General features: G+C 40.5%; 1 protein-coding gene across 24 annotated transcripts in view; it reads left to right on the top strand.

The window, feature by feature from the left end:
• The window catches only part of LOC124119718 (dedicator of cytokinesis protein 9-like), a 190,253-nt gene that overhangs the window by 154,279 nt on the left and 21,837 nt on the right, over positions 1-14,137 (top strand). For 19 of the 24 annotated variants that reach the window (XM_046482341.2, XM_046482340.2, XM_046482323.2 and 16 more), the window contains 3 exons: positions 6,890-7,105; positions 7,679-7,736; positions 10,423-10,437. In XM_046482341.2, coding sequence (XP_046338297.2) covers positions 6,890-7,105; positions 7,679-7,736; positions 10,423-10,437 — 289 coding nt within the window. The remainder of the gene's footprint in view (positions 1-6,889; positions 7,106-7,678; positions 7,737-10,422; positions 10,438-14,137) is intronic. The other 5 variants (XM_046482343.2, XM_046482345.2, XM_046482344.2 and 2 more) reach the window with 1 other exon arrangement.

Below are 14,137 nucleotides of genomic sequence, written 5' to 3'. Positions count from 1 at the left end.
CATGATATACGTGTAATTGCTCGTATGATAGTATAGACGGTAATGGGAGGCATTTGTCTCTGCTTTCTCAACTTTTGTTTACGTAGGTTTTGTAATCTGTCAAATGTAAGTGTCAGGCATGGAGAAGGTTAAATCCCAAGCTTACCCCACCCTCTAGAATGTCTGTGCAATGTTTCATTGTGTTTACATCAGCCGTTTAAAGAGTCGGCCCCATCAGAGAGTCAAGCGATAATGGCCTGCTCAAAGTAAACAACATGGTGCAGTTGTAATGAACATGCGCCATGATCATTGTTAAACTGCATTGTGAACTACCGGGCCAGCATCAAGATTACTGAATGGTCATTTCTGGGATGAGATTGTCAAGTTTTAGTGCTTTAGATTCTGATGACCAACCAACCAATCATCAGTATAAATGATGAAATCAGCAGTACTAAGCAATCTCATTAAAATCAGATCTTAGTTCTCGCTACCGCGAAGCAAAGATCTGAGGACATCCCATTACGGGTCACGTCAGATCGACCTTGTGCGAACTTTGACCGACCAATGGAATGACCAATCAGAAGGCAGCTTTCTTGTGCTTTACGGCACTGTTTTCAAATTGGCGGTAACGCTTCGAAATATATTTTGACAAAATCTCGATTAAAAATTTGAAACCTGAACAAAAGAACATTCTGGAATCGCTAATAGATGATCTAGATTGTATGGATTCAGTCGTTAAACCCGTAACTATCATTGGAAGTACCCCGTGTTAAAGTTTTTGAGGATGCATGACTAGAAATCACATTCCGACTGTCACTTTCATGATCTGGTAAGCGATGCTCTGATTGGTCGGATGAAAGTCGTCCTGACGTGACCTCTACTGGGATGTCCTCAGATCTTTGTTTAGCGGTAGCGAGAACTAAGGTCTGATTTTAATGAGATTGCAGTACTAAGCTACTAGCTTCTATGCCTGGTAGAAAACTTGATACAGGTAGCCTATTTTCTTGAATGACATTATGTTATTCGCTCTTGCTTGAGGTAGTGTACTGGGCCGTAATGAAATACGTTCCACTAGGGTCGGGCGGTAACATTTTAGAACACGATACCTTTCTGTTGTAAAAACAGTACTTAAAATGCAATTAGAAGTGTATGTTGAGGGGCCACCTTGTCTTTGAGTGAGCACACAGAACAGATCCCCTGGTCTTAGTGAAGGTATGTAGGAATAGGGAAGGGTAAACCCTCTATTCTATAGGGCTTTAGGCACAGGCAATAAGTTTCAGGAACACTTTCTATTGTATTCAACAAGTGAGAGAGGTTACCTTGTCTTTGAGTGTGCACACAGAACAGATTCCCTGGTCGTAGTGAAGGTATGAAGGAATAGGGAAGGATAGACTCTCTACTATATAGGGCTTTAGGCACAGGCAATAAGTTTCAGGAACACTTTCTATTGTATTCAACAGTTAAGAGGTCACCTTGTCTTTGAGTGTGCACACAGAACAGATTCCCTGGTCGTAGTGAAGGTATGTAGGAATAGGGAAGGATAGACTCTCTACTATACACTTTCTATTGTATACAACAGGTAACATGCAGTTGAGAGGGGTCACCTTGTCATTGAGTGAGCACACACAATACATCCCCTGGTGTTTGTGTACCTGCCTAGCATATGTATTGTGGGAGGGTAAATTTATAACTGAGGTTCACGCACATGTGACAGTTGACGCAAGTTTAACCTAGATTAGGCCATGGAAGCAATGAGGGTAGAACAGCTACAGTCACTACCAGCGGAGTGGGACACGCTTCAACGGGGATGTAGAATGCTGCTTGAGTCGGACACACGTACAGGTAGCGGTATTCTGGCCTTCACAGGTGAGGTAGTCGGGGTGGAGGTGTGTAATGACTGCCGGTGACCTGGTGTGCGTTTTGTCACGAGCGATATTTTTACTTCCTCTTCCTCTGCGGTATATGACAGCTGTGTTCGTGAGAGGACTGATTGGGGTGACGCGTGTGTGTACAGTTCCAAGGGGGGAATGCTGACATAAGCTACAAGCTACATGGATATTTGATCTGTTTTTATCCTGGGACGTACAGGTTTGTGATTTCAGAGAGATGTTTCTGATTCTCATATTGTTGATGGTGATACAAAATGTTCTGAACTTTGTTAGGAATGACATAGAGTGAGTGAGTGAGTATTGTTTTTTACGCCGCTTTTAGCAATATTCCAGCAATATCACGGCGGGGTACACCAGAAATGGGTTTCACACATTGTACCCATGCCGGGAATCAAACCCGAGTCTTCGGCGTGACGAGCGAACGCTTTAACCACTAGGCTACCCAACATAAGAATCATTCATTGATCAAATGAAAATATCCCAGACTGCTTGATGTCATTTGTCCTTCTTGAGATTTGTTGGTTCTGTGTGGTATCTGAATGGAAGTTATTGCACACTGTTAAGACACAACCCAATACCATGTAGACGGAGATATGGACTGACATGAATACTTATGTGGCCAGGTATTGGACATAGAGAGTAAGGGAGGGGTGATATTAGCCCTGTGGGTAAGGTGTTGGCTTGAGGAAGACATTGAGTTCGACTCCTACAAGGGTAGAATGTGTGAAGCTCTTCTGGATGTCCCTCATGATATGGCTGGAATATTTCTAAAAGCGGTGTAAGATCCTACTCACTCACTAGTGAAAGGGGCCATATGGTAGCAGTAGTGGGACATATGTGTTTCGCAGGGTCAGTGACACCCGACAATCTGAAGTACTGTCCTGTGTGGTGACCGCGTCGGTAGTCCAGTGGGTAGAGTGGTTCATTTCTTCGCCGCATCATACCAATAGACCTTAAAAAATGGTACTTGTTGTTACCCTGCCTCACACTCGTCATTAAGCAGATAAAATAAGGACATGTCCGCACTGAGTCGGTATACTGTGTCCAAGTGAGGTATCCATATTAACCTGCAACATGGTATATCAGTGGGCTAGCACTATGAAACCTGCGTAAGTCCAGACTAGTACAAGCAGCCACACACACAGACACATACAAGTACCTCATTATATAAGTGCAATAAACTTGAGCGCAGCGTTAAACCCCATTTCACCTGACCTTCAATACATGTTAACTTGAAAGCTCCCCCCTCCACTGCAAGCCATCTCATGCAGATCTTTGTCCAACTCTTGTGGAAATACAAATGTTACTAAGTGTGAAGGTTTGTGCTGTTCTTTATTTGACACTGTTGCTGTTTGAATAGAAGTTGAATAGAAAATAAGTGTAAATGCTTTGAAACATTCCTGTCTTCTGTTGTAGATAATATCAACATTCTTAATGTAGCTTTTATTAACAGCAGAGGTAGATTTAACAGCAAATTCCTATGTAGCCAGCAAGGCTGCTTGTGACTGTTGCAGTTGCGGTCGTGTCATGATTACTGATATCGCATTAGATAACAATATTTTTTGTTATGACCATTGGAACGGATTATAATGCCTGTATCATTAGTGCAGTTGGGAAACTGCCTGTGAAGATCTGGAGTAGAATAGGTCTTCAGAAACCCATGCTTGCTGTAAAAGGCGACTATGCTTGTCGTAAGAGGTGACTAATGGGATCAGGTGGTCAGGCTCGCTAACTTGGTTGATGCATGTCATCGATCCCAAATGCATGGTTCGATGCTCATAATATCAGTCACTGGATTGTCTGGTCCACACTCGATTATTTACAGACTGCTGTCATATAGCAGGAATACTGCCGAGTGTGGCGTTTAAAACAAGCAAACAGGTTGGGAAACAGAGAAAGTACAGGTCATCAAGAGAATAACATTCTAGGTTCCACTGTTAGCTCCAGTTGGTGCTGCAATATGCTGTGCAGAGTAGTGTCCCTTAGCTGTGCCTGGATCAGCATGAAGCATCTTTTTGGATCATTGATAAGTGTTCATGATAAACATCTGTGGCAATCATCTCTGGTCTTTTCCCATGACTTTAACTCTACTCACTCACTCATAATAACTCACATTAACGCAGTCATTGAGTTAATTGCAATTTGAAGGATGTGGACATCATCACTTCAATCAAGATAGGAAAATATGAATTTTGGCTTCATACACTTAGGCATGCCTACTGATGCTTATGGTGACATTTATGATGATGATGATGATGATGATGAAGATGATGATGATTAAGATGATGATGATGATAAGAAGTCCTCCCAGAGCCTGTCTTAGTAAAGAGGCCCTGTAGGACTGTTCTTGGAAGAAAGGCCATCGAGGGTTTGTCTCTTGCAAAGAGGCCTGTAGGGTTGGCCTTTAGTAAAGGGGCCCTCTATACTTGGTCTTAGTGAAAAGAGTCCCTCCAAAGCTGTAGGGTTGTTCATGGAAGAGAGGCCATCGAGGGTCGATCTCTTGAAAAAGAGGCCTGTAGGGTTGGCCTTTAGTAAAAGGGCCCTCTATACTTGGTCTTAAAGAAAAGAGTCCCTCCAAAGCTGTAAGACTGTTCGTGGAAGAGAGGCCATCAAAGGGTTGTCTCTTGAAAAAGAGGGCCTGTGCAGTTCATTGTAAATGCTGACAAGAGGTTGTCAATAGTTTCTTGATTGGTAGTTGAGCACAAGGGGGCACGGGTGGCCCAGTCATCTAAGGCGCCGCGATTCGCTGTGCAGAGTTGCGTCCCTTGGGCACGCCAGAAACCTATGATTGTGGGTTCGAATCCCGGTTCGCCCCGATTATGTTTCTAGGTTTGTCAGCAGTGCTTGTGGGTTTCACCGAAGTGGTAAATGTCTGAGACCTGCATCACTTCGGGCTTTCCTCCCACATTAAGCTGACACGCCACGATATAACTTGAATACTGTTAAAAGCGGCATTAAACCCAACTCACTCACTCACCCATTAGTTGAGCACAACCTCACTCTAAAGCTACAGCATAAATAAGAGCTGTGATCTCCTTGTCAGAGGGAAGGCATACCTTTCTTAGTTACTCCAGCATCTGCCCTTAAACATAAAACAATCTGTGATCTAACATTTTCCTTAACATGGGCTTTTATCTGTCCTGTTTACTTTCTACTTTATCTAACAGTAATAGTTTGACTTGGAGGAGAAGTGCATTAAAGCTGTGGCTCCCCGGAGGTGTGACCTTTAAGTTACTGAGTAGGGCAGAATAGTCTCTCACTATACAAACACCTTAATCCTGTCAATATGAGTCTGGTGTTTGGTTTGAATGTCATTGTTTGTCTTGATCTGAAGAAGTATGTTATGTAAGTGGTACACATTTTGCCTATCACACTTGAATCGTATCTAAGGAACTGGTCATTAGGTAGGGAGTGATCATTGAGACAGATTTTGGCGACCCTACACACCTCTTTCGCAGTTACTTTCATCTTTTCATGTAATCATTGAAGGATGAAATAATACACACGCCTTATCTCAGCATTTGAGCATTTATCATTCTAAGTATTAAAATAATAACTGATAAATGTATATTTTAATTTTATACGTCCTATATCCAGTGATGTAGGAGATGACATTTACATTACCATAGATATGGCAGAATGTTTGTTTGCTAAATACCGTGTTCGACGTAATAAGCGCCCAGGGCGCTCTCAAAATTAGAAAAAGGGGGCTCTTATTAGAATATTATTTTGGTGGAAAAAAGAGAGTTGAAAGATAAATTTCGTGGTTTATGCTGACACACTGAAATATTTATATGCGACAGATACATTTTTCAAGAATTTAATTGCCCATAATTAATAATGCATATAACACACGAGTGCGTATTATACGCGAATAAATAAGTCTTGTGTACATTGATCAATCGGAAGGAGTGCTAATTGGGATTGTTCACTAGCCAATATATTAGCAAATATCGCCATGGGCGCTTATTTGAGCGGGGCTCTTATTACGTCGAATACGGTATGTTGTTTCTGATAACATACAGAGGGAAAATAACAAACATCCACTTTGACTACAAGTTTTTGTGGGTTTGCTGTCACTTTCCAAATCTAGGTCAAACCTCTTATCTCAACCAGGAAGTGGGGGGAAGATAGCAGACATTTCAATCTATCAAAATTGTTGTCACTCCGGATAGCTTTGTGTGTCCGATATGAACAGGGTTACATTACTTTGCTATGCACAACTGAACAATTTATTAAACTTTTGTCACTCAAAATTCAGGCTAAAGGGATATACCTTCCTTGGGCCCAAAGCATTCATCTGCTTATTTGCGTTATGTCTCTGTTTGTATGAAGACTGTGCCTTTTCTTTATGTTTTTCGAAGTGTTCTCATGACTTGACACTCCAGGAATGAAGGATGAAGGTGTTTTTAGTAGTTTTCGAAATATTTCAACAAAGAGTATAGCTAAAGGTCTTTTTCATTTCCAACTGCCAGAGAAATTCTTTTTTGAAAGTGAATAAAGTCGGAGGGAACTAGGACTTAAGCTTCTGTCATCTCCAAGTCTTCATTTATCATCTTGTCCTTTTTTACTTTCTTTCACGGTTTTGATTTTTGTCATGTCAGCAAATTTTAGGTAAAAATGAGAATAAGAGACTTTTTTAATTATGGAGTAAGGAAATCCAGTGCAACTCATGTATTGTAGGAAGTTGTCATAACACGTCTCTTAAAGCAATAAATATCAATGTTAATGCGTCTTACTTTTAATAATTATAAAAGAATAATAAAATGAAACATTGTTTATTCTATTTTCAAATAGTAAATTTTACGTGTATTTTCAGTTCAGTATAAATTATGTTAAAATATTTTTTCTTTATTAAATTTTGGATTTGGTGGGACATATGTGATATTACAGATATCATTACATAAAAAAGAACAACAAAAAACAACATGTCATTGCAAGATCACACTAAATATGATGCCAGGTATCATGAGAACGCATAGGACATGTAATCAGTAATCATCTTAATTACTCTGCTGCAGAAAACTCCCTTCCCTGGTGAGGTGAAGGATCTGACAAAGCGGATCCGAACCGTGCTGATGGCAACAGCACAGATGAAGGAGAACGAGAACGACCCTGAGCTGCTGGTGGACCTTCAGTACAGCCTGGCCAAGTCGTACGCCAGCACGCCCGAACTGCGCAAAACATGGCTGGACTCCATGGCCAAACTCCACAACAAGAATGGAGACTTCTCAGAAGTGAGTTCACCATAGTTACATTTCTTGTTTATAGATCTGAGTGCCGTGTACATTACAACCTAAGCGCTACAGCTGTCGTAAGGCTATGTTACGGTATGGGAGTAACGATCACCTTAGTACAACGGCACCCTGGTTTTGTCCATAATATCTGCTGCTGTATGTTTAGACTCCCCAAAAATAGGCAACCACAGCAAAATATGTCTTGTTTCTGGTTACGCTTCCACCTAAGACCCTCCATCCTTAATATTTCTTCTCACATATCATTAGAATTACAATTTTTATACCCCCAACCTAAAAGGGCGGGGCTGATAGTTACACCGAGGAATTCTGTCTGTCCGTGCAGGACCTTGGGGGTAAGGGTGTGGCTCCCACTCCCCCAACCACCCATTAACACTTTCTCCTATTTATACAAGTCTCCAGCATGATATTGCTGGAACATTGCTAAAAACGACGTAAAACCATACCCACTCACCAATATACACAATTTTTTGTAGGAGATTGAGTGTACTATTAATTGGTTAATTAATTGATCAATGAGTTTCTACATTTCGATATGTTCGTTGTTTGTTTCAGGCTGCCCACTGTTACATTCATATCGCTGCTCTTATCGCGGAGTATTTGAAGAAGAGAGGTATGGTTTGTTCTGACATTTCTGTTTTGTCCATCCCATTACCTGCAATACATTTAGCGTATGCCGTTCTCCATGGTATTTCAGTCATAGCTATTCCGCTAGGTCAGTGGGAACACACTCTCAACAAAGGTGTAAAACAGTCAACAAAGGTGTAAAACAATCAACAAAGGTGTAAAATTCTCAACAAAGGTGTAAAACTCTCAACAAAGAAATAACAAAAAACATGATTTTGTTTCCGATCTGTTTGATGATGTCCCTTAATGACTCATTTCTGATAATAATGAAGCAAGATTTAGTTTCCTATATGTTAGTGTTCACTCTTGTAGGGGCCATGTTGTAGATAGCCCTGAGTGTAATATAAGCATTAGTTGTAGAGTGGCAGTCCCTTTCTCTTCCATAGCTTACAGCACTTTCTGTAGGAGGAGGTTCAACATTCCATGACTCACTACCCACCTCTAGGCATAGAACAAACACAATGTACTCAAATTCACCATTAAGTGCCCTAGCTATTTCTTTCCAACCTTTCAAGGTTTATTCAAGAGGAGCATTCACTTAAACCGGATCGTTATTTTTAACGTTCACGAACTTGTACAGCTGTTAATGAGCCTTGATGTTCTATCTGACCCTGGGGCTACTGTGGATTGTGTGAATCTTGGCTACTGTACAGTGAAACCCTGTGGTTTGAATCAGGGCAGGGCCCCGTTCAACAAAGCGATCTTAGCGCTAAGGTGATTGTAACTCCCATTCTTTAACACTGACTTACGACAGTCGTAGCGCTAAGATTGCTTTGTGGAACGGGGCCCAGGTGTTTATCACTTTCAAGGTAGATGTGTACACCTGGAAATTAATTAAGCACCACCTTTTTTTCGAACAAGTGTTTCTAACAACATGGTGTCACTCGCACCCAGTCTGAAATATGATGGAAAAATATACATGTATATATGCAATCTGGAAGATGAGGCTCTTGACAAAAGACAACTCAGATATTGATGTCAATGTTCAATTTTTTAATGGCAGAGTTTCGCCAGGACTGTAGTTGAGTCAAAGTGTGAACCACAATAACTATGGATCTATGAAGTTGTATGATTGGTGTAAATGAATATTGCTGTACGAAAACGTTCATTGTAATCTCATAAAGACAATCCAAATGCTTAAACTCAGTAGCAAGTATAATTTCCAGGTGATATATTAAAAGCAGGTATGTGATCAATGATACACAGTACATTAAGCTGGCTCATCCTGTTATCAACAACCTTTGTTGCAGGTGCATCAATTTAGTTAGATGGGTATTCATGTAATGTTCAAGATTGAGATTCTTCCACAAGATAAAGGAGCGATCGGGTAGCCTAGTGGTTAAAGCGTTCGCTCGTCACGCCGAAGACCCGTGTTCGATTCCCGACATGGGTACAAGGTGTGAAGCCCATTTCTGGTGTCCCCCGCCATGATATTGCTGGAATATTGCTAAAAGCGGCGTAAAACCATACTCACTCACATCACAAGATAATCGTACCATTTTGACTCTCCTTCTTCCAATGCGTTTATATCTATGGTTTTGCTTCATAAGATTCTACTTATATTTCTGATATAAAATTAGCTGGCGTCATATCTGGAGTACTTCTCAGTGCGGCGTTACACAACAAACAAATAAACAAATCCAACATGGCCAGTATTGTTGGTAGATCTGGAAACGCGATGTTCCCGCTGGCTTTTTAACTCTAAAAATTACCAGTCCCCCCTTATTTTTGTCAGTACCAACTCTCCACAACTAAAAAAACGTATGGAAATTACCTGGTCTCAATTCTTTCAAAATCATGTTCAATGCAATGACGTCATCTCTGAAGTAACTTAGTTAGATCTACACGTCATTGACACAAAGTTCAATCACAATTTTCTCTTCCATTTTTGTAATATTTTGAGACTAAGTCACTTCAAATATATATTTAATCTCGAAACAAACCAAAATGTTATTTCCTTGCAATGATAATTGACAAGGGGAACCCTGATGGTAACTGATAGACTGACTTCCTTTGACATATACATTTATATGAATATCGCCAATGTTTTGTTCAAGAACAAAGATTTATAAGTACTGGCAGACACATGAATTAACGGTCCAACCCTAATTTTGCCGGTAGAAAAATGGTAACTACTGGTAAACAGGAACACTGGAAATGGTTGAAGATTTACTAGTAGGATGAATCTTTCATATGTGCATGGAATTATTTTTGAAATGGTTTGAAGCTATCAAATTTTCAACAGATATGTCCATACGTCTGCATGTTATGGATTTGAATATATAAAAAATTTCATAGCAGGATGCATGGACAATTTGACATATGAGGAAGAGGTTATTTCTAGTTATAAGTGCTGTTTTAAATACAACCTCGTTGTTTGAATTGAAATATTAGGCTATGTAGGGGTAGCCAAGTGGTTAAAGCCTTTGCTAATCATGCCGAAGGTCAGGGTTTGATTACCAACATTTGTGAATCCCCCGTCGTGATATTGCTGGAATATTGCTAAAAGCGGCGTAAAACCCAACTCACTCACTCTCTCACGATGCTATGTTTTCAGAAATTAAGAGATAATATGTTGAATGTTTAAAGAAGAATTAAGTTATTAATTAGTTAGTGTCTGTGAGGTTTTAGAAGGAGACCGCCAAGTAATCCTTTGTATCTTGTCTCACCAGGAAAACTTAGATCACGTAAGTTTGTTACTGCCTGCTCGCTCATCACGAGTAGATCCCATGATGCATTGCGACTACCACTAGATGTCAGCGTTCTAGAACTCAGCCTTGTTTCATCATTTGCATGTCATCATATTAGATTTCATTTTGAAATTCCTGGCGCCATCCCACAAACTGATCTTAGTGCCACGACTGTCGTAACTCCCATACTAAAACATGGACTTACGATAGTCGTAGGGCTATTTTTGCTTTGTGGAATGAAGTCCTTTTCTGACATCTATCACATTGCATGATTGTTCATATCTTAAATGGTTTCCAAGTAAAGAAAAGATCCATTCACTTTGGAAGTTAAGGAGTCGATTTTCAACGCACAGAGGCTAACAAGTGCTTTTACGTCTTCTGTGCAGTGATATTTTGAATAAGTGAAAGTATTATGCAGGAACAACCCTGTGTTCTTAGTAACTTGTTTGGTCTGCAGTCATACGCGGCACATCTTCCACAGCTGCAATCTTCACATGAACAGACCATGAGAAATTCCGTTGGCAAGAATCCTGGATGTTGAGATTTAAGATATGAACACATTGTGAATGTTTTAACCTATTAAATTCCAGTTGGCTTAATGAAATACAGGCATGTGTTCTTTACAGTTGATTGTCTTCATAAAAATATGTGGCTGAAGTATTAGGATGTTTATTGTTTACTAAACTAATAACTCCGTAGATGTTTAACATTGATGGAATTACAAAGATTTTCCGTAACTAACTGACCAGTTGTCATTAGAGGAGATTGTTTATGTAACAAATGTGATTTCATTAGTCTGTTGTCGATGTCTTAACCATGCTTGTCATCACAGACTAAACTGAAGGATAAACTAATTTGATCCCCCAACAGGGCCCAAGGTCACTCAATGTTTGAAAAATACTTGTGCACTGTAAACGAAGATCCACTTCAAGTATCCTCTTGAGACACAAGATATATGGATTTCGTCTTCTGTATTCTTCATATACAACATTTTCAGTGGTCCTTTTGTCCTTTGTCTGGTGAATTCAGGGGCAAGTAGGAGTAGCCTCAAAATATTGTCACTACGTAGGTCGAAATCCTTATATTCTTGTGTCTCTATAGAGAACCAATTTCTAAATGGCTATCCCCAGGGCGGAATAGACCCTCTGTAACCCACTGTACCTAGTAATGTCGGAAGGTTACAATGTATGATTATGTATACAAATAAATATTAGTGTGGTGATTTTAGAACCGAATCGGTCTTCAAGCTTCTTGTTTGTTGTCAGAACTGACCAATGAAGATCAGATGGTACACCTAGCTGAATGAATGTCAAACATTAAATATATCTGTCACAGAATCTTCCATCATATATATCGCTTTGGTGACTGGGTGGCAGACTAAGTCCTCAGTTACCGATGCTAGTTGGTAGATCTGATCAGTGAGGAACAGGTGGCTGCTATGTGTTATTGTCTGTCATCACAGCCTAGTGATCATTGTCCATGCTAGCAACCGCTGCTTGCTTGACCCATACATGCAAGCACTGACTACTGTGTCACAGACCAGTGAGACCCGTGAAGATCCGGGGTAGAATAGGTCTTCAGCAACCCATGCTTGCCGTAAGAGGCGACTATGCTTGTCGTAAGAGGTGACTAACGGGATCGGGTGGTCAGGCTCGCTGACTTGGTTGATGCATGTCATCGATCCCAATTGCATGGATCGATGTTCATGATGTGAATCACTGAATTGTCTGGTCCAGACTCAATCATTTATAAACTGCCGTCATATAGCTGGAATATTGCTGAGTGCGGCGTTTAACAACAAATAAACTGACAAACAAACGGGTAAACATAATACTCTGAATTTTGACCTTTTTCATAATCCACTCGACATCATCAGTATAGAAATCCACCCGTAAGCCTGCATGGTTGAAGCTTTATTCGTGTCGGTTGGCAGTCAAATTAGTACCTTTTGAATAAGTATTTCACTTTCACAGTAGCCGTTGCTTCAAGAACTTGGCAATATTTTTCTCTTTTTCCCCTTTTTCTTCTGGGTCGAAGTAGGTATCTAGAGGCATTCTTGTTCACTGTCCTCTTGTCTGAGTGGAAGATATGGTCTTGGGGGCGTTGCCGGCGTAGGTTAGACTGCGGGGACCTATGAGCAACCTGGAGTACCGGGCCCAATCTCAGGTGTGCTCACAGGCTTCTAAACATTACCAGCAAAGAATTGTGAAGACTTTTGGTGCCATTGCAGTCAGTGTTTATGAGAATCAACTGGCGTTTTGTGGAACCATCTCTTCTGTCCATCAATAAACCTGCTTTCAGACAGTGACAAAGATATTCTTGGTTAGGATACTTTGTATATTAACTGTCGTGAGCCTTCTTTTTTATTTGGAATCATTTGCACATCACCGTTGATGATTATTTTAAAAACCTGAGGATACTATCAGTTAAAAATGTAATTTTACAAGAGTCATCTGTGAGTTATCTTTCCGGAATGGGGCGGTCGGGTAGCCTAGTGGTTAAAGCGTTCGCTCGTCACGCCGAAGACCCAGGTTCGATTCCCGACATGGGTACAATGTATGAAGCCCATTTCTGGTGTCCCCCGCCGTGATATTGCTGGAATATTGCTAAAAGCAGCGTAAAACCATACTCACTCACTCACTCACTTTCCGTAATGTTACTATTTGCGTTAATGATTTCCTGAAAAAGCATTCTTCTAAGATCAAGTGACAGAGTGGCTACATTTGAGATCTCCCAGGTACTCTGGAGCATCCCCACAGCTCCCACTACCTGGCAGTTTAACCTACTCCAACAACACCCTCACGGTGTGTGGTCACGGATGCAACATTTTCCTGTTCATAATTGCAGTCATCTAATCTGCTGAAGCTGTGTACACGTCTTCACTTGCACAAGGCAATGTCTGGAAACTGTTTTCCTTATTTTAGGAAGTGTTTATCAGTGCATATATCTGCAGCTGTTAACTGTGGCCGTGTCATGTACCGTATTCGACGTAATAGGCGCCCCGCTCTAATAAGCGCCCACGGCGACATTTGCTAAGATATTGGCTAGTGAACAATCCCAATTAGCACCCCTTCCGATTGATCAATGTACACAAGACTTATTTATTCGCGTATAATACGCACTCGTGTGATATATGCACCCTTAATTATGGGCATTTAATTCTGGACAAATTATATCTGTCGTACATAAACATTTCAGGCTGTCAGTATAAACCACGAAATTTATCTTTCAACTCTGTATTTTTCACCAAAATAACATTCTAATAAGAGACCCCTATTTCTAATTTTGTGAGCACCCTGGGCGCTTATTACGTCGAATACGGTATTTGGTAATCAGGCATGAGGTATTTTTACCAAGATGTAGAATTGTTTATTTCTTTTTTTAATCATTTTGCAACTTAAGTCTATGGTCTAACTGATGGCCCCTAAAATAAACCAACTCACTCACTCTGGGGCCATTCACTGTCCCGGTTGTCGTCCTTTAAGTCCTTGCAGGATCATAGGTAAGTTGTTAGGTGGTGACATGAGTTAAACCTGACATTGAACAATTAACAATAACCGTTCAAGATAAAACTGCTGATTATCGAATGTCACTTGCATGGTAATATATGTTAGTTGGAATAAAGAGTAATACATAGTATTATCTGATAACAACATGTTTATAAAAGGCGTAGTAGGTAGTATACATCAGCAGAGCG

The sequence above is a fragment of the Haliotis rufescens genome, unplaced genomic scaffold (genome assembly GCF_023055435.1).
Source record: "Haliotis rufescens isolate VD_foot unplaced genomic scaffold, xgHalRufe1.0.p SCAF_9, whole genome shotgun sequence".
Taxonomy (NCBI): Eukaryota; Metazoa; Mollusca; class Gastropoda; order Lepetellida; family Haliotidae; genus Haliotis; species Haliotis rufescens.
The sequence above is the reverse complement of the archived record's forward strand: the minus strand, read 5'-3'. Positions and strand labels throughout refer to the sequence as shown.